General features: G+C 39.6%; 1 protein-coding gene across 8 annotated transcripts in view; it reads right to left on the bottom strand.

The window, feature by feature from the left end:
* NUP153 (nucleoporin 153) overlaps window positions 1-24623 on the bottom strand; it is a 35218-nt gene continuing 10595 nt past the window's right edge. Inside the window, exons 2-22 of one of the 8 annotated variants that reach the window (XM_085540188.1) lie at window positions 24227-24440; window positions 21618-21866; window positions 20848-20987; window positions 20637-20765; window positions 18874-18987; window positions 18715-18759; window positions 18573-18626; window positions 16713-16859; window positions 15693-15745; window positions 12849-12978; window positions 11570-11707; window positions 10419-10511; window positions 10091-10181; window positions 9671-9790; window positions 8271-8885; window positions 7164-7361; window positions 5821-6660; window positions 3923-4291; window positions 2357-2620; window positions 1645-1804; window positions 1-1101 (exon numbers count right to left, since the gene is read on the bottom strand). In XM_085540188.1, coding sequence (XP_085396314.1) covers window positions 1017-1101; window positions 1645-1804; window positions 2357-2620; window positions 3923-4291; window positions 5821-6660; window positions 7164-7361; window positions 8271-8885; window positions 9671-9790; window positions 10091-10181; window positions 10419-10511; window positions 11570-11707; window positions 12849-12978; window positions 15693-15745; window positions 16713-16859; window positions 18573-18626; window positions 18715-18759; window positions 18874-18987; window positions 20637-20765; window positions 20848-20987; window positions 21618-21866; window positions 24227-24440 — 4248 coding nt within the window. In that variant the 3' untranslated portion in view covers window positions 1-1016. Of the gene's footprint in view, window positions 1102-1644; window positions 1805-2356; window positions 2621-3922; window positions 4292-5820; window positions 6661-7163; window positions 7362-8270; window positions 8886-9670; window positions 9791-10090; window positions 10182-10418; window positions 10512-11569; window positions 11708-12848; window positions 12979-15692; window positions 15746-16712; window positions 16860-18572; window positions 18627-18714; window positions 18760-18873; window positions 18988-20636; window positions 20766-20847; window positions 20988-21617; window positions 21867-24226; window positions 24444-24623 lie in introns of all 8 variants that reach the window. The other 7 variants (XM_085540187.1, XM_085540191.1, XM_085540189.1 and 4 more) reach the window with 7 other exon arrangements.

Here is a 24623-nt window from a genome sequence, read left to right on the forward strand (position 1 = left end):
TACTTCATAGTTTTTATTGATGGCATTTATCCCATGGTTTAACATGTTAATTATACTGTAATAAACATGGCTTTAATATTAAACTTTTCCTTATTATCCAAAGTCACCACAGTCCATTTCAAGTAAATATAAAAATATATACTTAATACTTTGTACAATACTGGTTTTTGGTCCAAACAAAAATGGATCAGAAAAGCCAATAAACTTACTTTAAGAATTCCCAATTTTAAAGATTTTCTAAATGGATTTAGGCAACTTTGAATAATGGGACTTACATAATAAAATCTGAGACAATACTAAACAAAAATGACCGTAACACACAAAATTAAAATTTCAATTTCACAGATCTGTTATGCCAAAAAAGTACATAGAGAAACAAAACTGTATTTACACGGTTCATAATAAAATAACAAAGGCGAGACAGGTGAGAAAGGGCTGTAAGAATGAAAATATAGAAATAGCATATAATTATTAAATGGAGAACTACAGATCTAACAAGTCCTTAGCATGAATCGTCCTGTAATCAGTCTTCCTCTATCAGAAAATTTTAGTGCACGATACACCCAAACTCACTCACTTCACACATACACCGGCACAAACTCAGCATAGAAATCATTCGTTACCGACATTCTCTACTCTATACAGAACCCCTCACTGGTATAATTACAATTCGGAGGCGTCAGTAAACGCAGATGAGCGCACATAGTGGTGCAGATGAAGAGGTATTGTACAAGCCATTCACTGTGCGGGCTATATTCATCTCTATAGCCGAACCATGCCGAGTCAGTGAAAGAAGTAACTTGCTGGATTCTAAAATAGTTTCGCTTGAGAACGGCGCTGTTGCCAACTCTACTTGTTACAAAATGAACTACACCAGAGAGAGAAAGAAAGGGCAGCAAAGTTTTATATTTCTTTAGGCAGATCTGACTTCAGCTAACCCAGCACGAGGTACAATCCCAACAACTGAACGATGCAGGGCAGCAGCTGCTTTGAAAGTTGGTTTACCAATCTGCCGATTACTTTTTACGTCTAATTGCAGTCTTTATCTTCCGACCGGGAACTGAAGATCCGGAGGCAGAGAAAATATTTTTTCCATTAGTCCTATGAATAGAAACCGGTAGCACAGAGTTAGGACAACGCAGAGTTAGCGCAACGACACATCATCAGTAGGGTAAAACTAACTTGTCTCACGACGGTCTAAACCCAGCTGACGTTCCCTACTGTTAGCTGACAGTTCAGTAGCAGCACTGAGCAGATATTCCAGAACAACTGTTTTATCATCTGGCTGCTCACTGCTCAGCAGCTGGCAACAGACAACGTATGATGAACGGGAACAGAGTTCCAGAAACCAAAAGCAATGAAATCTCTCTCATTCAGCAGGTAAGCAGCAGCGTAACAGCTCAATTCAGATCTTATTTTTCAAGAACACTTCTCATGGCTGCATGATATTTCTGAGAGCTGTGCTGCTATAAAGCCATCGTTGCCTACTTAGCCAGTCACACTAACAGAGTGAGGAGAGATGCTGTCCTTAGACATAAATTCCGAAGTACATCTGAGCACCTCGCAATTTAACATCAGTAGAGGCTGCCTGCGCTCCACAGATAGTACCAAAAGCTCAAGTGAAAATCTGATTTGGTCTCTTACCCCACTGTAAACGTTGCAGATTGGCTGAATGAAAATCCTGAAGAGCCGGAAGGTTGTACCGATGCTGCTGGTGCAGGAGGATTTGCACCAAAAGTAAATACTTCTGGGTTGCTCGTGAAGTTGAAATTAGAAGTACTACTCCCAAACTGGAATACAGGACCTGAGAAAGACGGGGTAGAAGCAGAAGGGAATAAGAAAGTTGAAATTTGAGTTTGTTCTTTCCAGGAAAGTCCTCCCCTCCTTCCTCCCACCACCTCTAACATACATTGCTTAGACCTTGCTCAAGGCGGCACAGCTTGGGGTGGGAGGGAGGTTTACCAGAAATGCTAAGTTACAACAGGAACAACACCTAGACAACGTCATTTGTTTCAGCAGAGCATCATAAAGGGATTTTTAGACTGCTGGCAAATTGCTAAGGAACTGTCTGCTGCTATCTGTACTGCCATTAGTCTATGGCTGCATGCACCACAATATACAACAATGTACAACCTATTGGTGAAGGTAGTGTACCTCTCCGGCAGTAAGGAATCAGATGCAAAATACTTAACCCTGTGTCTACTCCCTCTATGGAGGGCAATTCTTACAGTAGAGTATGTACAAAAGGCAGAAGTAATTTCATTCACTAAACTTCAGCTGCACTTCATGGAAACCAACTCACTGACTAACCAAGCTCTCTTTGAGACCTGAAACAAAAAGGATGGTCAACACTCACCAGCATTGGAGGCGCCGGAGCCAAAACCTGGCTGTTGGCTCGACTGCTGTCCAAACACAGTACTGCTTGTCACAGAGCCGAAGGCAGGAGGCGCAGGTTGAGAGCCAGATGAAAACAGTGATGTCGACAAGGATCCAAAGCTGGGAGCATTTGGCTGGCTGGAGCCCTGGCTCTGGCCAAATACTGGTAGCTGACTGGCACCAAATGCCGGGCCAGCAGCAGGCGCTGAAGACCCAGACCCAAAGACAAATGTAGAGGACGACCCTAAAGGAAAAGAAGAGAAACTTCAGTATGCACTGAGTTGTTTTGTTTGCTACAGTGCTCTATGTTTGCAGCCGAGCAGGTAAAACAACAAACAGCACCTCATTCATGATAGGAATCCTACCTTTTATTGTAAGTTACATGAAAAACAGCATACTTAAAGGAGTCAGACAACGCACACCTCAAACACGGGTTGTCTAGACTCAAATTACTGTTAGCCATTCATGTTCTACAAGCAGGCTCCCACAAATAGCACAAGCTGATCTGTATTACTAAGACTTATTTATACCACGGGTAAAGAACACTCACTCACTTATTTGTATTATTTCAAAACACAGCTCCTGATCTATTAGAATGAGGAGAACACCAATCTTTCCTCTCATAAGCAACTGCACCCCTTCCTCATCCAAATGTTTACAATTATCAATTTCTGGAGACCACAACAGGCTTGCGGGGACCTAACTGAGCTACCAGAATAATTCTGTCCCTCCATATAATAGCAAACAAGCTCATTCAATTAGCTGCTTTGGTTCTGCATGGCCAGCAGAAATAATGAGAAAAAAATACAGGACTGAGCTGTGACTTCAAACATACGCACTTCTGCTGAGCAAAAAGAGACCTTCTAAATAGCGCTATTAATCTAAATGCAATTTAAGCAGATGTCACGCAACATAAAAATACCAACTGCTGCAACGTAACTCGGAATGGCTGATTGTTTTTCCAGGAAGGAAAACAGAAGTTAAGACGGACTAAAAGGCATTCCAGTACTTTTATGAAGATTTGAAGATTATGAAGACCGAGAAAATGAAGGACTGGCTATCGTGCTCATTAGAAGTCACGCTTTACAAAGCAGCAGCTGCATATATCAATACTGTGTTTGTAATATACACTTGTGAAGGGTGGATAGTACAAATCTTGATGTTATTTACAACGCTCAAAGAGTTTTAGGTATGGGAGAGAAAAATTCAAGTCATAACTAACTTTTAACCTTCAGCACTGGATTGATACTGAGAAGAGGGAAATTCATTCTCCCAATGACAAGTTCCTATGCAAATGAAAGCCAGTAAAGGATTATCCAATGCACAAAATATCACCACAGCCAGTTGATCCCTAAACTGTATTTCCCAGACTGCCTCAAAACTTGACCTGAGCCCCAAGCATTAGCACTGTTTATATATTGTTGGATGTAAATATTCACTGCTTTTCTCAATTTCCACGCATTTTCCCTACCTGTTCTCCAGGAAACACTCCCTGCTCCACTTTTGTGATCTAAGAGCAAAAACAAAAGCACCTGCTTAAATGTACCTGTTGAACTTGATGTGGCCGTGGCTCCAAAGGTAAAGCCAGAACTTGCTGTATTGCTACTGTTGGCTCCTGAACCGAAGACAAATGGATTAACTGCTGCACCAGTGGTGGAAGATGTGGTGGTGGGTTTGTTTTCTTGAGAGAAGCCAAATGACTGAGATGCTGTCGATTCTGCAGAATTGCCAAAAGCGGTGCTGCTCACAGTGTTGCTGGCTTGCCCAAACACAAAGGGAGTGGGAACTGGTGCAGGGTTGGAGGAAGAAGTGACGCTGCCAAACAGGCTGCTGCTGTTGGCTGAAGTGGCAGGTACGGCTGCGCTGGAGGAACTAGAGCTCAAGAAGCTGAAGGATGGCTTTGCTGCTCCTTGATCTGAGAGGGAGAACAGAACATAAAACGCTGCAAAATGGCAAACCAAGCGCAACAGAGAGACCCTGTTCCAGCCAGTGTACAAGGAGAAATGCTGGACGATGTCTCAACTATTATCCAGCTACTGTGGATTACATAAAATCCAGGTTTAATACCCTGATTGCTGCCATGTGCAATTAAAGGAATGGGAGAATTGTGAAGAATGATGACACCACCACCGTTCTAGGCTTTAGTAGTTACGGACACCAAGCACTGGCTATAACAACTGGAACCAGAATGAACCAGGACATCTCATCTCCTCAAACAAAACTATTCTTCAGATGCTCTGAGAAGAGCAACATGCATTACCTGCAACACTTCTGTAGTTTGCTAAATAACACAGCAAAAAAAAAAAACCCCACAGTGGTACAGCTGCTTTTGTAGCCTCTCCTGAAATTACAGCCCTGTGCCTACAGCCCTAAAGCTGGCTAAGCCCATCATCCTGCAGCTTCACTCTTTTGGCTTAAGCTCACTGTAATTCAGTACTTTCGAGACCTGCTTTTGGGAGCCATGGAGAACAACCCCCTGTTACAGAACTGTCACAAAGTACTGAGTGCAATTTTACATTTAAAGTTATCTTTTAAAGTATGCAGTTCTTCAGCTTTCCCTAAGCTTCTGCTCTCTCATTATTACACCTGACCCTGTTCTTGATTTCCCACTGCTGTTTTTTCCAGCAGTTACGGACCCTTTTCATCTATGCCACTTTTAAGGGACTCTCTACTGTGCTGAAGAAGGCTCGTTGAAATCTCATTTTTACACAAGGTGTTTCATCAAATTTCCATGGTTAAATCAAACTCCAGAACTTCAACTCAATCATAAGAACCATAACCCCATGTGTTGCTTTTATTCCCTCTGTTCCTTCCCTTATAACTTCCAAAGTTAGTAGAAGTGAGTAATGAACGCTGTTCTGCAAACCATGGCTTATAAGTCATGAAATCAGAATCAGAATTCTTCCACATGGCAATTGTTACTAAAATCTTTCAGCCCGCTCTTTCAAAAGGTTAAAGATGCACAAAACTGTGTAGTACCTATTAAGCAATTTCCACACCTTCATGGCAGTAAATTGCAGCAGCACAGCTGCAAGAACACATGAATGAGACACCTCCTCACATCCCCTTTCACTATGAAAACCATCGCATGAGGCCTCTGTCACCATGCTAAAGACTTTACCACCAATTATGCTGCTAGCACAGAAACCATGCAAACCATCCATGCTCATGTGGGATGCAATACAGGTTCCTTAATGTGTGACAATATGTATATATTTTTTGTCTAAACCTAGTCTTAAAACTCACTGAAATCAAAACAGGAATTTTCTAATTGTCTATACGTCAACAACAGGAACACAAATCACACCGCACAGAGTAATTAAGCTTTTTCTAAAGCTCCAGTACATGAACCCATGTACAACTCCTACAGATTCTGTAACTTATGACTTCAGAGGTACCATCTGAGGGACTTAGACAACTGAAGACAAAAGATATTCTGCTTACCTGAAGTATTGGCTTGGGCCCCAAATGAAAAAGTTGGCTTTGCCTGCTCAGTTTCTTTCTCTGATGGTTTAACAAAGCTGAAGTTGAACATAGGTTTTGCTGTGCTTTCTTCTTTGGTATGTTCAGGCTGCCCAATGGAAAAGACAGGTTGTGCCTTTGACTCTTCATTCTCAACTTTCTTCCCAAACAGTAACGGAGGAGCAGAACTGACAGAATCCTGTTTCTCTTCTGTCCTTCCCAAAACAAACTGCGAGGCAGGAGCCGACTCCACGTTACCAAAAGAGAAGCCTCTCTTTGCTGCAGGAGTTTCGTCCTTTTTCTCATCTGATTTCTTAAATGCAAAAGAAGCTGATGCAACTTCATTTTCTGCCACAGTTCCAAAAGTGAAGCCAGTGACTCCAGTTTTATTCTCACTGGTAGTTACGGAAGTAGAACTTGAACCAAAACTGAAACCCCTCAGTATGGGTTGTTGCTCTTTCTTTTCCTGCTGTCCCATGCTTGCTGTCCCAAACTGAAATGTTAAAGGAGCTGGACTACTTGTAGATGGAAGGCCAAAGGTAAAGTTGTTACTTTTCTCTTCATTTTTACTCTCTTCTGGTTTAGAGTCCGAGGATGAAACTCCAAATTTAAAGTTCCCTGAACTGCTTGGAAACTTGAACCCCCCAGGTGCAGAGTTGGAAGATGCAGTTTCAGCTGCAGTGCCAAACTTGAAGCCCCCTTGTTCTCCAAATTTAAAACTTCCTGTGACACTCGATGTTTGAGAATCAGAGGATGATGACTGAACACCAAATGTAAATGATGGCAATGGAGCATTTGTGGACACAGCAGGAGCATCAAAACCTGCAGAAGTGAGAAATAACGTTTAGCTTATAACCTATGTCACAACATCTGTGGCACATGAAGGCTTTAGCTACTTAGCTGTGGTTCCATTCCCAGACTTCCCAATCAAACAACTAAAATCAACCTAAAATCGAAACAGAAAACAAAATTCCCTCACAAATCTCTGTAAATTAACCTTTTCACAGTGACATTTTTCTGTCTGCAGCTTGGCTTTCAGATGTGTACTGGTATGGGATGTAATGCACATAACATGATTATTACACTTCTTGTCTAAACTGCAAATGAACATCATGGAAGATGATGTGTGTCATTAAAAACTAAAAAGTGTATGTTTTTATTCTTGGGGAAACGCGTGGAAATGTACACATGTGACCTTATCTAGACAATATTCCTACAGGAAAAAATGAACAGATTTGCCATAGCTTTAAGGGAAAAAATAATTCAGCTTTAAAAGAAGTCGAAGCAAAACAAACTGCATCCTCATTTCAATCATGAAGTGTTACCTTTGAACTCTGCTTTGGTGCCTGGCTTTGCACTCTCACAGGCTACACACTTGGTGGCCTCTGCTTTGTTTTGGACCAAGCAGACCTCACAATCCCAGCTTCCTTCCGGCTTCTTGAATTTGTCTAAATCCAGGAGATCTCCAGAAGGAGCAGCAAATGCAGACGTGCTGCTGCTGCTGGTCACAGGCACTGAACTCCCTGGGAGATAAGCAATAATTAAACACTCTGCTTGAGTTACAAAGTGAATGTGAAGGCTTTTTTTTCAGAACCTCTCAAATGCTCTTTAGTTTACATACCGGACAAACACAACAGTAAAACAACAACAGCAACTCATATAATACAGCAACACAGCCAATTTCAGATGTAATTCGTGGATATTCTTATCAACTAAAATCATGACAATAATTCCCGCTTGCACAAGTAACCCACCGTCAATGTTAGCACACATAAATTGATGATGAGAGTAAAGTGACATGAAGCTGAAAATTCATCAGATTTGCTTATCTCCAAATTCCAAAGTCAGACATGTTCAAAACGATACCATTAGGAAACAAAAAAAGCCCAGAGAGGAACTCAAAGCTCCCAAGCTCACAGCTCTGTTCAGCACATAAGCTGCGCTGTCATCAAGAGCAGCAGAAACCTCCATAAAAGAGACCTGAAAGACACTGCTTTCCTTCTGATTTTTCTCGCCCGTAAGGGAATTGTTGCCATTTGATGCTGCAGCAGAAAACTTTTAGCTCTGTAAGCACGAGGATTGAAGCAGTTACCCAGAAGGCACAAAAGCATCACAGTGACATCTTCACTCCAACCGTTTTAAATCACTGAGGGCAACTTTTAAAAGAGTAGAAGAAGGAAATGCCTTGTATTTGAAACAATAAAGACAGGGTCCTCTCTTTCATGGTATACCCAGCAGATTTTATCCTCATCTTACTTGCAATGCTCTTCCCCTTCACAGACATAACATATCCATGCAGATCCCTGCACCAGGAGGATAATGGTAAGCCCCTCATGTTTTATACACACAGTTTGGGTATTTTTAGTCTGTGATTTTTGTTATGGAATAAGACAGAAACAACACAAGCTTAAAAAAAGAAGAAAAGGCCATACCTGGTTTCTCAGACTTACAGGCTACACATTTGCTGTCTTCTGCCTTATTTGATACTAAGCAGGTTGCACATTCCCAAGAGCCTTTTGGCTTCTTAAACTTGTCTCCAAAGCCCAGACTGACAGTGGTGTCAGTGCTGCTAGAGGAGGATGTCACAGTCACCGAGCTCTCTGTGGTCACTGGCAATGCCAGAGTAGGCATCACTCCCATTCCAGGCTTTGGTGTCTCACATGCTACACATTTGGTAGCTTCAGGCTTGTTCTGGACCAGACAAGTATCACAATCCCATGTTCCAGGCGCTGCTTTGAATTTGTCTCCGAAGCCCAACACCCCTACAGGAGGGGTGGCTGCCTTAGTGGAGCCACTTGGACTTGAGCTTGTCGCCTGTTTAGTACTCTCAGCTGTTGACACTTTAGCAGCTTGACAAGTGACACACTTGCTGTCTGCAGCTTTGTTCTGCAAACACGGGTCACACGGATCAGACTGCCAATACGACGATGCTTGTTTAGAGGTCTCTTTACCTGCAGAAAAACTACTTATTGCAGGCCTTGTATACACCACTGTGCTTGTGACAGGCTGTGCAGATGCAGAGGAGTGTGTTTTTACAGATGCAAAGCCTAGAGGAGGAAAAAAAAAAAATAAATATATCTTCCTGTTAAAGCTGTACCTCACTACTTACCAGAGTTACTTATGACACTACAGGGCATAACTTTTAACTCAAGTGCCAATGGTTACAAATACACATTTGGAAGGAGTGCAAAAGGAAGTGCCTGGAAATGTGATCTAAATGGATTATATTTCATATGCTGCACTGAGACACAACAGAAAGCTTCATTTAACTCTTCACTTTCAGTAAACTTGGAAGAGTAATCCACATGATTATCACCCCACAGGTGCTGAGTATTAATTAAGTAATAAGACAGCAAACACTGTGTCAATTTTATAATCTTTCTTCAAAGTGCACTGGACACAGGCTGACTTCTTATTTCAAGTTGCCAATTCTAACAGAAAACAGATGCTACTAACAAAGAAACACTAAAGAAAGCACATCTTCAGTAGCAGCTCAAGTTGCTTGTAAAGATAAAACAAATACTGTCTTGTTGGCTTATTTTTTAATCAGCAATGAAGCCTCTGAGTAGCAAGGCTGTATATCCTGCTTCTCTTAAAGTGATGAAAAAAGTGACTGTCCATTCAGAGGGAAGTTGCAGTTTTACTTTCAGTAATAAAAGCCACTTTGAATGGGCAGATTCATCCTAACAGACTTAACATAATGTTTCCTTACATTTGTATTTGCAGCTAATACTGCACTAACCATCACATAAGCTTTTCTAATTTTTCTAAATCCACGTTAGCATTTTTTTTCTTTTTGCAGTATATTTTAAAAAGAAGTTCATTATCTCACCAGGGTTTCTAAGAATGTCTAACACACTCCCTTCCTTTAAGACCTTCGCAGGTCTGAAGGGACCATCATATTCTTCTTCTTCTTCCTTTTTATTGCTGATGCTGTTTACAGTGGTGGTATCTTTAGAAACAAGAGAAAACAAAAACATCTTTCGTGGCACAATCCAACAAGAACAGAACACATCCACTTCTGCCACAAACAACAACTTCCAACCTTCATGAATCTAAGAATCTTTAACATTCAGCCCACTTTACAACTTTTAGTTACACTTTATAAAGCAGATCTGTCACTGAAAAAAGGACTGTGGAAGCCCAACACTGTCTGCAATTGCTAACATGCTCAGAAAGGACAGATTTAGTATTTGATACCCAAAAAAAGAAAACCTGCACTTCAGAACTGAAATGCTAAAGTTGCAGTTACCACGGGTAAGTAAGGATGTCACTGGTGTATCGCTGGATCCAGAACGCTTTGCCGATTTTACAACAGGAACACTAAAGGTAAACCCAGTCTGCTACAAAAAAGAAAGGTTTTTCAGAGTCAGAAACCTAAGAAACTTTAATGAAATTCACACACAAGCACAGATCTGAAAGCAAGTCTCCAAATTTTTGCTATACATACTGGATGATTAATTATAAGGCAGAAAGCCACATAATTGTTTTCCCCACTAGCACAGCCACCTCTGTCTTAATGGTCCGCAATACTCTACTAAATGTCTGATAAAAAAGTTGAGCTTTTTCATTTTACTTACAGACAATGGAGGTAGCACTTCTGCCTCAGTAGATTTCACAATTGGAGATGAAAATCTGAACACAGGACTGCCAACGTTACTTGTTGGTTGTACCTGTATTTTCAAAAGAATGAAAGGTTTATATCTAAGAGCAGCAACTACCTGAATTCAGAATGCAACACAAGTTTTGCAGTGAAGTTCAGAAATCTGGTGTTTTAGTTATTTCTAATCCACAGATTAGAGGAATAATAAAACAAAATGAAGTCTGCTAGTGAGTCTACAAGACATCATCTTTAAAACCAAATCACACAAACCAAGAGAAAAAGAGGAGATGCTAATTAGGTCTAAATAGATGGAAAAGCAGGAAATTGAAGACATCTCTAAACTCAGCTCTACTAAAGAACTTCCTCAACAGGTTAAAGCAGATATTTGCTTCAAAAAATGCAAAACTATTTCAAGTATTCTAGAACAATTAATGTTTTTTCCTATATAGTAATATTCCAATTATTGCACCCTAGGCTCATTCTATGCAAGGCTTGAATGATCACCTTATGCTACCTCTAATTCAGTAACTTCATATCATGGCGTAACCATAGTAGGCAGTTACTCACTCCCTCAAACATACTCCCATTATTCCCCCTTCCCTCCTGGCCCCATGTTTAGTGCAAAGCATGATGCTATTGGTATGGCTCATCCCTTTGGTCACACGGGACCGAGCCCTCTTCCAGCCCTTGTGCACCACAGCCTTCTTGTTGCCAGGGCTGCTTGAGAAGCAGAAATGGCCTTGATGCTGTGTAAGCACTACACAACAACAGCTGAACACCGGTCTGTTATCAACACTGTTTTCATCACAGACTGGCAACTTTTCATAGCTACTATAAAGAAAATTAACTCTATCTCTGACAAAACCACTATGAAGAACTTGGCATAAAATCCCACCTCCCTAAAATTCCATAGTGTTTGAACAGTTATCTTTAACCAGACATTTGCAAGTCTAAGACTGACAATCAAAAAACTGCATTTTTCTCTCCAAACTGCAATACAACTCTGACTTACTCAACTCAGTATGAACTAACACCAGTTAATTTCATGAGCACCACAGAAGTTAACTTGCAAAAGAGCACATATAGACTCATACAGGAAAGCATTTATAGCATACAACATAGATTCACCTTGTTCATCACTGATGTTGAAACAGTGCTTGGTGACGATGAGACAGTACTGCTAGTCAGAAAACTAAAGTTGAATGGAGCCAGAGATGCAGTACTGATGGGTAGGGATATTTTTGGGAGTACCGGTTCCTCCACTTCCTAGAGTTGTAAAGTAAAATTTTTCTCTTTTACAAAACATGCTACTTTCTCATCCTGCTCCGCTCTGATTCACTACAACAGCGAATTTGGAACAAATATAACATTTAAAGTATTGTGTACTGAACCCACACAACAAAACACAAAATACCTACAAAGAAAACTACAGATGAAAGAACATTTACTCTGGTAAATCCAGCCTATACCACATGTAAGGATGCAAATCATATATCAGTACAACTTAAAAACAACAGCGTTTGTTCTTGCCTTTTAAGCTATTTGATAACCAAGACTGAATGAGTTAGGGTTTAAATGAGAACTGCCAATCTAATCACAGGCTGCACAGAAGCACCAAGATCTAAATAGAAATGAATGACTAAGCAGAGGGATAAATTGGTACTACATACATTCAAGCATATCCTATCACTTACAAGTGTTTCACTATTATGGTCTGAAAAGTTAATGGAACTTAGCTATTTTTATCTGCATCACTATTTTATTTGAATTACATAAACATACTCCATTGTTTATGATTTCTTTATATTGCATCAGCTAAAAGACCAACATAAAGACTGACACTAAAGATACAGTCATAGGCAGCTCAGATAACATCCAATCAGAAAAATAATCTTGAATATTTGTGGCTACAGTTTGATAAAATAGATCTTTTCCCCTTAAAACAGGAAAAAAAACCTTTCACTACAAGTTCAGTAAGTATCAGCAATCCTAAGTCATCATTAGCAGACATGCAGAACACCATTTTCTAATTCTCTTTTGGACTCCTGGCCCGTACAAGACTTAAACAGGAAAGAATAAATTCAATAAACTTTGTTTACATACTTGACACTTGTTTCAAGTATCGCTGCATTATAGAAACCATACAAACCTCCACCAAAACATTCCTACTCTTAGGATTCATTCATTTAACTGCTAGTGGGAAACTTCCTAGTACGAGGAATCTCCAGCGTAGCAGAACTACCAATTCAGAACTTCATAAGCAAGGTTCAGAGTAAGTAAATACGAGTTTGCTCTGAAACCCACAAGAAAAAATCCTAAGGCTGCATTCTTATCATTTACTATGAGGCAATAAAACTGATATACTTCAGTCATCTCAAAGACAACAATCAATGCAAGAGTCACCTACCTGTTCTTGTCCAGACTTTGATACGTAGTGCACTCCTCTTACCCTTCTCATCTTGCCACCACCACTTACTCCTGAAGACAGACCATTGGATGCAGGAGTACTGAATTTGGGGTAGGTCGAATTGCTAGCACTGAATAACAACACATGGGATGGGGTTTAAAAAAAAAAAAAAAAAAAGGAAAGAAAAATAAGAAAAAATTGTCAATTTCTTTTTGAGCTATTGTAGCCATCATTAGTCCTTGAAATGAAACCTCTTCATCAGAATCAGAAGAAACAGTTAAGCTGCTTCAGAAGTTCCTAAATGCCGGTAAATACAATTACTGCTATATAGAAAATCAAGTTTTAAAAAAGAACAGGAAGGAAAATGACATACATAAAGTTGCAACATCCATATGGAAATGATGACTAAGCCAGAAGACCTGAAATAGAACAGCTGATTCATATTGATAATTTCTAATGTTTCTATTAATTAGTCCAGACGTGGACTGGTTCTCCAGTTCTGTGATAAACATTAACTCTGCAAGGATATAAAAAGAACAACTCATGAAAATACACAAAAAGTGCACATATGCACATAAGGGAAACACCGCCAACAGCAGAGCGAGCCTTTAAGATGGCAAGAAGTTTGAGAAGTAGCTCAGGCTTTTATGTGGCCATCAGCAGGAACAGCAGAGGTGTTTGGCTATGCCAACATTCCAGAAGTCTTTTCAGACATGAACACAGATCCCTTTTGTAATGCATACAAAGGCATTTCTCTGTTTATTATGAAAGCCAAGATCAAAACCAGAAAGATTTCCCAATGCAAGTGGTTAAGAGAAGAAAACACACCCCAAAACAGAAGTGAAATAAGAAACAACATCAGAAGTACTGTGGCAACAAAATGAAATATCCCTGGGAAAAAAAATAAATCATTATATCAAAGCTTATCCAATCAATCGTTAAAGAAATCTATTAGTTGACACTGGAAGACACCAGGTCCAGTTTCTGGAAGACTGAGGAAAAGAATCAGTCTAAACTTGTCAGACACTTGAAAGCAGCTTGATTAGCACTGTAACTGCTGAGGGGAAGCCAGGTCCCTAAGGCCATAAAGCTCAGGCTTTTCACTAAACCAAACTGTCAGTCAATCAGAATTCTGAAAAAAGTCTTATGTCAAAATAGATCTTTGTACAGACAACTATAGCCTGCATATAATACTCTGTTATCCCTCTTTCTCTTAACACGTATTAGCTTCAAGGGGCAAAGACATTTGTCAGGCTTCAAGTAAATCCATCCCACAACCAGGCAAGTTTAAAGAACAAATAGCCCTTGGTAGGTTGAAAATAGTTTAACCAGTATGCCAGCTTATCTACTCTATGGACAAAAAGTAAGACACTGCAACACTGCAATAGTGCAATAAACATTGCGTACAAAATAAAATGCAGTATGTATTCTGAATCTCTACATGGAGGAGTAGAATGGATTTCAACAAAAGATGAATTCAGAGCTGTTTGGAATGAAACCACAAGTCAAACTGAACACCTCTTTTCATTAAGACTAAAACCTTAAAGCCAACCTCTCACACCCCTGACAAGGCAGCTGCTGTGAAGTCAGACTTTTAAATGCCAAATCAAAGTGTTGAGGTGTTGTTTTGTTGGTTGTTTCGTTTTGTTTTTTATTATGAGCCAAAGAATGCCCCAGGCCACATTGAAATTGCTTGGCAGATCAACAGAGCCCTGTTACTGTTGTTTGAAGATAAAAATCCACACCCCAAAAGGTAACTTTAGAGTGCAAAGTGCCTTCACTCAAGCTTTACAGAAAAAACTATTAGCCCAGAAAGGAAAGCTATTGACGTTATCTGGAGAACTCATCCTACCTACCTAAACCAAGTAAGCAGCGTAGCACAGATCAATCTCCTCTGGACAATTACAACTGTTAACTCCCTGAGAACTTCGTTTTAGGAACAAGCTGGCACTTGGCCTCAAAAGGTTCTGTGAAGCTCTGGGTTGTCATCCGAACTAAAACTAATAGGTCTTACTCCAGAGAATATCAAGATGGATAAATGGTTCCATTGCCAATAAGTAAACTTGATAAACTACAGAATATCTGCCAAAGTGAAATTTCTTACACTGTAGACTTCATTGAAGTGAAAACTAAACTGTCTTTACTTCCTAAAGAAAAAAAGGCCTCCAGTAGCAAATACTCTCTGCAGATACAGCATCGTAACTATAATGCTACAGTGCAATGGAAAACACAGCAATGACAGCAGGGTAGCTAAGTTCTAGGCTACAGAAAGTGAAGAAAATCCCAAATGCAGCAGCCGTGGATGTAGAAACAAAGTAAAAAAGCTGCTTGCCCTTGGAAGGCCTCAGGCAGGCAGGGATCTCCAGCAAGATACCCTCACCTCCACTGCCAACCCTTAAATAAGGTCTGGCTCCACACTCCTGGTCACTGAGGTGCACTGCAGGTACCTGAGCTCACCTGGGTTGGCCCTGCCTCCCCCATCAGGTGCTCAATCACTGCTTCAGGCTGTGACTTAGCATTTCCACTACAATGACATACCTTGTTTCCAATCTTCCTATCATACTAAGGATATAGACATGGGAAAGAAATCATTTCTGATACATCACTGATAATCTAATTTTCTTCTTGTTTATCTTCCTTCCAATCTTAAAAACAAACTTTTTTTCAAACTTATATTGATCTTCAAATGAGATTTAGACTTTACAGCTCTCAAAATACAGAATTCTTGTTCCCATTACTGAGAACTGTTACTGCGTTTTCTAAGAGACATACAGGCAGAACATAGTGACAAAGGAGACAGTTTTCTTCATACAAGTTAGTCTTAAATTAATAGATCTGTCATACCTTTCAGATGGTTCTACACGCTGTTCTTCAGGCAAACTCTTCTCTTTCATTTCCTGCAAATTATTTCAATATTTAGCTGAAGATATATACTATATGCAAAGTAAAGACAATAACTCGTATTGTTTTTTTGTATTTTTGTTTGCTAGCTTTTAAATTTATACCACTAAATACACCTCTACCTAATAAATCTTGTTCCCTAATTCAGTATTCTAGGTACAGCTCAGCTACATTTTCAGTATTCTAGGTACAGCTCAGCTAAAACAAGTACTGCTGCTTCTCTTTGCATCGAGGATGAACTGACAGAACAGTTAACCACATCTGTCAAACTCTCTACCAAAGAACATAATTAAACAAAACATAACGATAATAGTATTGCATGGTGGGGAATCAAATCAAGTTGTTAATAAAGCTAGTGCTAGTTTACCGACCCTTAAAAAGGGCTTCAGTTGTATCATTTATCAAAGAACAAAACAGAACAGTACAACCTTCCCTCCCAAAAAACCCAAGCAGTTGCAGCTATGCTCTCTTTTAGAACTCTTTTAAAGAAAGATTATGCTGGCTAAATGATACAGAGATTGAGAGGTTTCAAAGCAGTAACTAATCAGAAATGACTGTCCACTTTCATCTCTTCCCTATAAGGTCCACAGATTTAACACCGGGCCATTTTTACACTCAGACCAATACTGGGAATGTGGTAGTTTTTCAGAAAGAAAAACATAAAGAAAACTTTGTGTACAGGAGGATACAAAAGGAAAATGTCGCTTCTGTCTTTTAATATTCTTTCACTGAAAACAACCTGATCCTACAGTACATCATTACATTGTGAAACAACCACAAGCCACTTAATCATTCCAAAAATGTAATTAAATCCAGAAAAACTCAACCTATTTCTCAGTAGTTCCCACAGTTTTAATGCATATCCCAAATGTACTAGCAGTACACTCTGCAAAGAAAGAACATCTCGGTATAGGAATTGGTCAGAAACATTCCAGGCAGGTAAGGGCTGCAAAATTTACTTACTTTGTGCTTTGTATCTACTCTCTGGTGAATTTTGCTAGAATCAGCAGATGGAGTCAGAGATGGCTTGACATACCGGGCCCGAACTCCTGACAGAGTGATTGCCTTTGGTGTCACCATTCTTTGAACAGGTGGATGCTGAGATTCCATCTTAGAAAGGGAAGCGATAATCAATTTATTCTTTCATGCACCAAAACTAACTGCAGTATTTATGGATGAAAACATTTACAGAACTATAAACATCCTATTAGTCTTGGAACTCAACTCTAAACGCATTCAACTCACAGAGGGAATCACCAGAAAACCAGAGATCAAGTCCAGAAAGCTACACAGAAGCTACATAGAAGTAGCCAAAGCTTGACTAAATCTCATTTCAAACTTTGGCACTTAGTTTCATAGACAAAACAATTCACACTACTATAACCAAAATAACTCATGTTCCTACAATACTCCCCCTCTTTTCCTCTGCCTACACTGTGATATTTTTTACTAGCTTAACCCACTGATTTATCATTCAAAGCATTAAGCAACTGATATGGCCTTCTGAGGTACATACTACATACATTTTCCTCCTACAGAGCCAAACAAACAGTAGAGCAAAAAGTAAAAAATGTTGTCAAATAATCTTAAATTAAACTCATTCACTAAGATGTCATCTAACATTTTAGATTTGTACTAAATACACTTAAAGTACTTTAACTTCCCTGTTCAAAGTATTGCCCAGTTAGCTGTTCAGTACACCAAGAGCTATTCTGTCTGGTGCAGATCCTTGAAACAAGTGAAATGCCACATACATCACTGCTACCCACTGCAAAAGTTTTGCCTGAGCGTACAAGAGCTCTGTCAACCACACGCTCACATCAGCAGGAAAACGGAGAGCCATGTCCTTCACAAATAATTGTTCTCATCACAGGCCACCCTTCTCCTGCCAAATATTATGAATCCTAGTATTGTGAACAGACAGTCTATCTCCTTTTACCCAGTGACAGCTGTGTGCAACATTCGTTTACTGCCTGACAACTTCAAGCTCCCTGTTGCAAATCTGGCAGATCTTTCTTAATGCCTTATCACAGGTGTGGTTCTACAATTTGACTGAGAATTCACACCAGATTTGCTTGCAGTTAATTGGGTAACAAGCTGTACTTTATTTTCAACAATCTTGCAATTTAGCACACGGCAAAAAGAAGGTGCAGGAAGTCTCAGATGTTTGGAAACTCTGAAGTGTGTATGTTTGGTGGCCCTGCTAGGCAGGGGGGTTGGAACTACATGATCCTTGAGGTCCCTTCCAACCCGGGTAATTCTGTGATTCTGTGATTCTGTGAAGTGATTGTAAACTTAATTATACACCGATCAAGGGATTGTATAAAGGACAGAAATTAACAGTTTTCTTTCTTGTTATCTGGATGGTGATAGTAAACAGAAGTATTCTTTTTCTGTGCTTGAATCAACACAGAAGCCTGCACAAAATCTGTATGACCACTCAATCATTACTTTGCTATCTGTGATAATTTCTTTAAGATCAAGCTTTCCTAAATAGGAATTTTAACACACAGCTTCACTCCAAGATGCAGAACAAGACAAAACCACTTTATGCACTCTAGGAAAGTTGTTTCTTCATTTGACATATCAAGACACCACCACACAAAGATCACATAAATGTTTAACCTGAGTAATCTTCACAGCTCTTCATTTAGTGCAGGCAGAATGGCACTTTTTAGCTACACAACCAAGACATGAATTTATAACTGTAATGCTAACATTAACTTGTACTCATGCATACATTGCCACCGAGGTTTGTGAAATTTCTTGTGATAGCACTGAAGCAAAGACAATTTCTCAGCTTAAGACGTTCCTGGTTCTTACCTGTTTTCGTGGGGAATGGAAGCCCGTGATATACAGCATGCTTCTGTCCACAGGCTAAGGGAAAAAAAGAAAGCCCAAATATTAGAGTTGTTTTTTTTCCCTGAGAGAGGGTTTCATGCAATAGGTTTGGTGGTCAACTTACAGAAGACAGTGGACTGGTAACAGAAGATGGAATTCTTTTAGCATCCTGTGGAAAAAAATAATGCAATAAATTAAACAGTGCTCAACATAGGGAAGACTTTCATTCTTTACTGGCACATCTACTAAGTTTTACTAATATATTAAAAGGAGTGCTGCTTACTGCCAGAGGACTTGACATCTTCTCTAGTGACTGCAGGATGCGCCGTGCTGTGGAACTCGTCACACCATAGGACTGCACTTTTGCTTGTTTAGCTTTCATTTGCCTTACTGGTGTCTGAAAAAACAACATTGTAATTGTCATGCTGTTCAATTTTGAGTTAAACACACGTGTATTTTATGCCCCCAGGCTACACGAACAACATAACCAATATTCTCCGATGACAGAGAAAAACGCATTCGCTGGGAGCTCAAGACAATGAAAAAACATTCTGAGTTATAGCAGTTTAACTGGGTCTCCAATACATCTTGCACACGGGATAAAACAAAAACAAGAAGCCCATATGTGTAGAAAGTAAAGATGGAAGATGTTATGACTGCCAGTGTCTCTGAAGCAGTAATTAGGAAAACTGAACTGAAGCAAAGGCTTGTGATCCAGACAGCGCTTTCACTAACAACACAGACCTCAGGAGTTTCATGATGGTACAATACCATCTTTAAATCAGTGTATATAACCACAACCAGGAGTTTTTAGTTCTACTTCTCTCTTGCCTGCATCCAGACATCTTAGGGAGACCTCCAAGGAAGAGACTCGACAGCCTCTGAATAGCCTGTATCAATGTTCCATCACCTGCACAGCACAGAAGTGCTTCCTGGTATCTACATGGAACCTCCAGTGTTCCAGTTTGTGCCCAATGACTCCTGTCCCAGCACTAGGCAACACTGAAAAGAGACCAGTGCTTCACCCTTTTGGCATCCACTCTTCAAGGATTTACAGACACTGATGAGATCTCCCTAAACAGGCCCGGCTCTCTCAGCCTCTTCCCACAAGAGAGGTGTTCCAAACCCCTCATCACCTTGGTGGCCTTCTTCTGGACTCTCCTCAGTATGTTGCTGTAATCCACAGCATACAGGAATAAGTAAGCTACTGTCTCCTTTAAAAGCCTCATATTTTGGTTCCTATTTTCAGTATAACCTACAGTTACACTGCAAAAAGTTTAAATAACTGATCATAGAGGGCTCCCAGCTTTCAGGAAGTTTTAAAAACAAGTTTTCAAGGTTTCCCATATATCAGCAACTTGCACTCTAGCAAATTTCAGCATTCATTTGAGTTGTCAGCATTCATTTACAGCTTCATTTCAGAACACCAAGAACTCTTATGGGCAAATAACTCTTTTCAAGAACAGTGTGAAACATTAAAAGAAAAAAGAATGCTACTGTTCACCTCGAGATTGGCATTTAGTCCTGCATGCTCCTCTCAGTATTAGAACAAAGGATCTGTAATGCTAATTCTAGATACAGTAAAGAGCAAACAGCCTCATACAATTTATTCATAGCATGAGCATAGATATGATTGTGTAATTTCTACAGATAAATATCAGACAGGTCTGACCACTGCAGCTTTTGCTACTATAAGCACAAGTTTTCAGTGTTGTGCTGTCATTGTTCTAATTGCATGACGTTATTTTAACGTGATACAGTTAGAGGTATACAACAGCACTCAAATGGAATATTTTTAAAGACTTAACAGAGGAAATCCCAACTACAAACATCTAGCTTTAACAGTCATTCTCCTTCATTCCAACAAATACTTACATAAAAACCATTTAAATAATTTAAATAACAATTGCCATTTAAACTTCTACTCTTGTAGGCAAAGAGGGAAGAATAGGAGCTGTTGCCATATTCTTGGCTCCCCTCTCAAAGCTACAGTATGCTACTTTAATATTTCAACCACAACTTCTTACCACGCTGTTTTTCTCTTACCTGATAAGGAGCAGCTCGCACTTTTGTCTGCTTTGCAGCTGCAGCCCTTCCACCATAAGTAGTCTTTCCGGGGTAAAATGGAGAGTCTCCAAGCTGGCTTGTCTTAAAGACAGAAGTGTTTCCAAGCGTCTATAGAAACATAGCATGGTAACTGGTCAGTAAAATGGGTACGCATTTCAAATGATTAAAACAAATACTGTGCAGTACTTACAGGAGAGAGAGCTCCAAAAGCAGATAAATTGAAGGCAGGTTTCTTTGAACTAGACGCAGAATGTTGGGTGAGGGAATGAGATCTTTCAGCTTCTGCGGACCAGGGCAGTGGTGCTGAATTATTTTTTGAAACTGCGGTATCTGCCAAAAAGACAAACACTGGATATAAAAGCCTCGAGGACAAAAAGAACTCCCGTTATTAAGGATCACACTGACCTAAGCTCTTTAATACAAAAATCATTCCTTAATGAACTCAGCATAAAACACGGCAGCACTGACAGCTGAAGCCTTCTTTCAAGAAAGGCCAGAAAAGCAGCTCAAAACTTGCACAGTCAGAATAGTTCCTTTATCTGCTCTTTGTGAAACACAAGAAAACAACCTGCATTGCCATTTGTCACCTGTAGTTACTCACTAGCTGTCTGTTGGACAGTAGCTCTTCCTTCTAAGCAATAAACCTAGTTGTTGAGCTAAAGCAATTCACTTTCACTTGCTACCATCCCAGTTCAATATTTACATACAACTAGCTGAGAGTGGGTAAATCAGAACTGATTTTTTTTGTAATACCAAGGTCTCATAATGCACTTCTGAACACAGTTACATTAAAACGTTGACTGAAACAAATACTTCTAAAACACTAAAAATAAAATGCAATTCTCACTTCCAAAGTTGAAATTCACTTATTTACTAAGTTGATGAGGAATATGAATGGATGCAAAATATTTCACATGATGTAAAAATTACACTAAAGCCTAAAAAGAATATGAAAATTACCTTTCTCAGACGCTCTAGAGGAGAAGCCACTAGTTGTTGAGATGTTATCATCATCATGCTGAGAGGTAGAATCTTTTCTTTCTTTTACTACAGACAGTCCAGGATTGCCAGTGCCAAGTGAAGAAGATGTAGAGGGCTGACAGGGTGGCACAGTGGAATTTGACACGTTACAGTTCAAATGGCCCCGATGAAGAGAGGGCCTCGTTAATACAGCTGAACAGTTCAATGCTGATCTACTCGTGGATGGTTCTAAATACAAACAGGGAGACGATTAGCTTTCCTATAGACGAGCTCATAGAAGCCAAAATCTGTTTTCTATCAACAGTCAAGCTATTGCCAAGATCTAAGCACAAAAATAGAGAAGCCAAATTTAACTTCTTCCTCATCCAGATAGGGTTTCAACTGTGTGACTATAACAGCAACACTACTTGCAATTCTGAGTATTAATATCACATTAAGAAGAAGTTAATTACGGGGCTTTACAACACCAGGCCCTGACTTCATGCTCAAGTACTTCAACACTGGATCTTTAACTAAATCAAACATACAGACTCCTTCCTCTTGCATGAAAAGCTTGCAATAAACTATCCAAAATTTGAGACCATGCAGCAAATTGCAGACAACACTGCCGTTTACATAATCTCAGTACATTAGTTTGAATACAACATGAAAATGAATGAATGCAGTACTTTTTATTTTTCCTTCCCAAACAAATCTACAAATCAGGTCATGCCACATGTAAACGTTATCTCCTATCCATAAACTTTGGAGATTTTAAGTCAAGAAACAAGTAAGCATGTTTTCCTCTGGAACCAAAGGGTCAACAAACACTGCCAGTGGCCTGGAGGGGGTGGCCTCACAGCTCCAAGTTGCTGAATGAACAGGACTACTAATAAATATCTTGCCTGATGAAAGTTCACTCTCTCAGGAATCCTGGGAATTCAAAAGATTCTGAGCTGCTCTCCCCTTGATACTTGCACTGAAGCTTAAACTAGCTAGTTCAATCCTCATTACCACTGCTGTAGCACTAATCAGTTCTCTGAAACATTAGCAGATTATTAGGATGGTATTGCTTGATAGTTTATTGGCCAAGCAAGGAATACATGCTGTAGCACGTAGGTATCTCAGAGCTGAAGAAATACATATTTCAAAATTGCAGTAATAACTAATCTTAAACAAAAAACTGAAATATAGCAAGTAACATACACAGACAGCAACATAAGCTAGCAGAGGTCCCACACGGTCCACCTGCTTCCGATATTCTGGACTTAATAAGTTTGCTGTGCAGCTGTTCTTACTAAAAGGTCCTTTCACACAGCCCTGTAGAAAAGCCAACACACGCTCCTCAGTCATGAAGACATTATCTATTCCTTTATTCATACTTATTTCCTCAGGTCCTGTTTGTCGCCTGGGAGAAGAGGCCAAACCCCTCCTCATCACAACCTCCCTTCAGGAAGTTGGAGAGTGCAATGAGGTCTCCCCTGAACCTCCTCTTCTCCAGGCTAAACAATCCCAGCTCCCTGAGCTGCTCCACATAAAACTTGTGCTCCAGACCCCTCACCAGTTTTGATGCCCTTCTCTGGATGTGTTCCAGGGCCTTGATGTCTTTCTTGTAGTGAGCAGCCCAAAACTGAACACAGTACTCAAGATGTGGCCTCACCAGAGCTGAGTACCATTGTTTACAATTACATGGCATTGGAGGCAAAGATACTTCCTCATTGTTTTTGACTCTGACAACAGAAGCAACCGACTTTCCACATTATCTACGATTACCTTTACATGCTCAGACTAAACTACTTTCCTTATTAAAAGATAAGTTCCCCCAACAGCTATCAAAGAGGAACCCAACTGAAAGCACACGCAAATTCACACAGCATGACTACAGAACCAGTGGGAGGAACCTGATTTAAAACAAAGATGAATTTTTAACATAGTACAGAGGCTGCAAGTCTCTGCCAAGAGTCCGAATATCTTTTCAAAGACAACAGCCTAGATACTAACACATATCTTAATTTTATTGAATATTCTAAAAATAATGTAATATATCACATGCATGAGTTCCCCAGCTCGCTATTAAGCTAACAAGGAGCTTTACTAAATCGATCAAAGTCCAAAAAGTAATAAACAAATAAAAAAAAATAAATAAAATTTTAAAAATCAAAACACGAGAAGAAATGTTTCCTCTGCCATTCTGGAATCTACTTTTTGTCTTCAGGACTTCAAAACAAATTAATGTTTTTAACTGCCTTAGGCAGTTAGACAAAGTCTAACAGGTCTTCTAAAAAATAAAACAGAAAATACAATTTAGCACACTTGTGAGTATTTTCAATGTTTCCTCCCTGACTAATAGAGTACATGAAATCAACGGACGGCTTCCAAGAGTTTTAAGTTCTGTGCTTTACAACTGTATTTACAGTTTAAAGTTAAGAGACAGTTTCACAAACTGTTGTTTTGAGGTTTGGGTGGTTTTTTTGTTAACTTGCGGAGGAGGGGCTGATTTTAATTACATCAAAAACCCTCTTAGCAAATTCCTTCGGTTATTTAGATTTGAAACCAGAAATCTGTGAGGAAATAGAGATAACCAGAACACTACATGATTTTTCACATACCTTCCAGGTTAATTCCTGCTGGTTCAGGTGTGACTCTCCCATCGGTCATTATGGTATCTTCATCTCCACAATCGTGATGATAATTTTCTGGATTCTCTTCCTGGTTTGTAGATTCATTTGTATCTGCACGTTCATCTTCACTTTTATTAAAATACTTCTGTAGCCATCCTGGTACAATGTTTTTCACCGACTCTGTCATTCTGCTAATGATTCCCTGCTTGAAAGAAGAAATGCTTCTTTAATTACAGAAACAGACAACAGCATATGCTGGGATACAATCTTCCACAAACCTCAAAGACAAGAGTAAGATGCAAGAGTTTGATCCTAAGTGTAGGATTGCTATGCTTCTGGGATGCCTAAAATTCCCCTAATATTAATTTCTGACTAACTATTAATA

Source organism: Coturnix japonica, chromosome 2 (genome assembly GCF_054131305.1).
Source record: "Coturnix japonica strain WE chromosome 2, WE-NBRP24, whole genome shotgun sequence".
NCBI classification, from domain to species: Eukaryota; Metazoa; Chordata; class Aves; order Galliformes; family Phasianidae; genus Coturnix; species Coturnix japonica.